We start from the raw sequence: 2,909 nt of genomic DNA, 5'->3' as shown, positions 1-2,909 counted from the left end.
CTTGATAGTTTTGTTGTACAATAGTTCAGTAGTACTTGTATATATTTGTCATAAATAAAATTACTGCACAGAATATTACTGTATGTTGCTTTGTGACAATAGGTACAATGCACACAGTTCTTGAGGATTTTTGTAGTGCCTTCTGGAGCATTCTTATCTGGTATATGAGGGCAAACATCAGGGATCTGCAGCATTTGGGTAAACTTTGAGTCTCAATAGTGCTAGAATATTTCTTAAATCTTTCATTTACAGTAAATGTCCATGTATAGGCACACCCATAGATAGGACACAGGTTAAAAATTAAGTGAAAATTTGAGCAAAATTTGCTTTTTAGACCTCAAATATTATAGATAGGAGGCTTGACCTTTTTGTCCTTTAAATTAACTTTTGCACTGTGAAAGGCCCTTAAGAAAAAAAATTGAGGTTTTGCCGTAGCCTTAGTGCCATTGATTTCTTCAGCTCTAACAAACTATCCTTGGCCATATGGTTATAAATCTTGTAAACACATTTACAGCAGTTGTAGAGTTATGGAACAGACATGAAAATAGCTGTATGACGGTTATAATCTATAAATGATAAATGTGGCATTTACTTTGGAACGGCAAGTGGTGAACATCAGTGCCAAGTAATTACGAATCCTCATAGGGGGGTAACAATATTGGGAACAGACTTGAAATATAGCTATCTGACCAGCGGTATTTATCTTAAACATATTTAGCTGGAACCTGTGCTTGGGCCTAAAAAACAATAGATATGGTTTGGGTAAAAAAAAAATGAAAAAATACTAACTTTTTTTTTTCCTTATTTTTGTGCTTTTCAATATGTAGTTTACAACCATGAATGCTTTATACAGAAGAATACTTCAACACCATTACATTCTCCAATGATGAATATAACACTCTTATATAAAGCCTAATAAAAAATAAAAATAAAAAAGTCTACCTACATGTACCCTACCTATCTTTGAAAAGAATGCAACCCAAACCAAACCAATTTTTTTTAGGCCTTTGCATGTCATCTCAATGTGGTAAATGTTTGTGTCTGGGATATTTTTGAAATCCCTTAAAAGTGATGTGTCTTGATGATGTGAACTTTACTGTCAAATTATTTCAAGTTATTCTTACAGAATACTTCGGTGCAACACAAAATGGGGATTGATGAACTAAGTTGCATATTATATTCCTTCCCAGATTGGTAGTCAGCCTGACAAGATATTACTAGTCTAGTTACATTGTGACCATAGTCTCTTTTTTTTGAGGCAGGGCTTTTTCTTCCCATTTTGGGGAAAGACCCTAGACATTTTGGGAAATTTTGCGACATGAAAATGCGGAAATTGGGAAATTTTACAGTGAAAAGAAAAGGCTGTCTAGTCTCCTGTGAATTAGGAAATGATTTAATATTAGTTTATTTTCCCTTTAAAAGACCCACAATGGCTGAAATATCAATCCTTGGGGTGTAAATATCCATTGCAATAAATCATGACAGATAATATTTCATATCTCTGAATGTGATGAAAAGCAATGATTTCTGAGTTCAATTACCAAAAAAACTTCACATCACATAATCTATTAGGATGTTGAAAATGAATCAGTACAGGTAAAAAGAATTTCTTAAAAAAAAAATTATTTTTTTTTGGATTGGGATTTTTTTCTGAAGATTGGGAAAAAATATCTTGTATTTTGCTTTGGGAATGGGTCCGATAGTCGGACCGGTGGGTACTATAGAAAAAGCCCTGTGAGGGGGGCATCAAGTATTGCAATAAAAGAGGAAACTTTCAATAAAACATTAATAACAATAACATAACAAAAAGGCATAAGTTTAAGCAAAAACAGTAAAAATTATGGATTTGAAATTATTTTCCTCCTGATCTGGCAGAAGGTCGACTACGCGTTGATCGTGATGGTGTGTCCGCCTGTATGCGTGCCTGAATTCTTGCTGAAGGTGCACGTGTTCTGGTCAAGGGTGTTCCATAGACAGATGACTTCCTTCGCTTTGATCCTCGTCGTTGTCCAGCATTTCCCCTGTGGCACATGTACAACATCAATGCCAGCAGAAGCATAGAAAGTCCTGGGTTGGTCCAAGATGATATCCAGCTGTATTGGTTGTTTGTTCCAAGAAGGTGTGCGTGAAAAAAGAATACTGCTTTCACTACTTGTGCCTGGGCATATGTCCAGAGTGTTGGGAAGAAGGTGATGTGCTGTATAATTTCAGATGCCTGCATAATTGATGGAACTTTCAAGAAGGACATGTAACTTGAAGCTGCATGCACCAAATCTAGGTAAGCAGATGTTAATAGGAACAGGAAGCATGTCATCTCTGTTGCCTGAAATATTGAAAAATAGAACAGTTGAATAGTGAAAGAGATGCATTTAAATTTACGTCATTTTAAAAATATTATTATTAAAAATGATTATAAATACATTGACAGATTTATAGTATCCACAGACCCAGTATGTGTATATGTTCATACGTCGTCAATGACTTGAATATGTACAGTATTAACTTCCAATTTTTTTTCGATTCTTTAAAAAATTATTTACCTGCCATTCAAGTTCTTGTTGCCAAACATCTTCCAAGAACATGCATGCAATCCATGTTTTGAACAGGTGTAAGTAGATTCCTCCAAGATTACTAAGTTTGTTGAAGTAAAACGCTTTGATTTCTTTGCCTATAGTCGAGAATGCAGTGTTCACTACACTGAAACGAAACAAAATGTCGATCATAATTGCTTGTCAACAATTCAAATAATCCCGCATGTAACTGTTTACAAAATGACGTCAGAAAGTCGAATACGCCCACTTTCCCGCACAAATGTCAATTGGTAGACTGGTTTCGGTTTGCTTACAGGGAATAGACTTTTGAAACATTTTTTGGTAGAATCAGTCTTGTTCACAACGCCACCTATGCGC

At 35.1% G+C, this 2,909-nt stretch overlaps 1 protein-coding gene across 1 annotated transcript; it reads right to left on the bottom strand.

The window, feature by feature from the left end:
- Positions 1–1,622: 1,622 nt before the first annotated feature.
- LOC128223958 (uncharacterized) lies at positions 1,623–2,723 on the bottom strand. The gene is made up of 2 exons (XM_052933485.1): positions 2,541–2,723; positions 1,623–2,323 (listed from the first exon to the last, which is right to left on the bottom strand). Exons 1-2 carry the CDS (start codon positions 2,721–2,723, stop codon positions 1,853–1,855), a joined length of 654 nt encoding a protein of 217 aa, XP_052789445.1. The 3' UTR covers positions 1,623–1,852.
- Between the last annotated feature and the right edge of the window lie 186 nt (positions 2,724–2,909).

Source organism: Mya arenaria, chromosome 17 (genome assembly GCF_026914265.1).
Source record: "Mya arenaria isolate MELC-2E11 chromosome 17, ASM2691426v1".
Taxonomy (NCBI): domain Eukaryota; kingdom Metazoa; phylum Mollusca; class Bivalvia; order Myida; family Myidae; genus Mya; species Mya arenaria.
The sequence above is the reverse complement of the archived record's forward strand: the minus strand, read 5'-3'. Positions and strand labels throughout refer to the sequence as shown.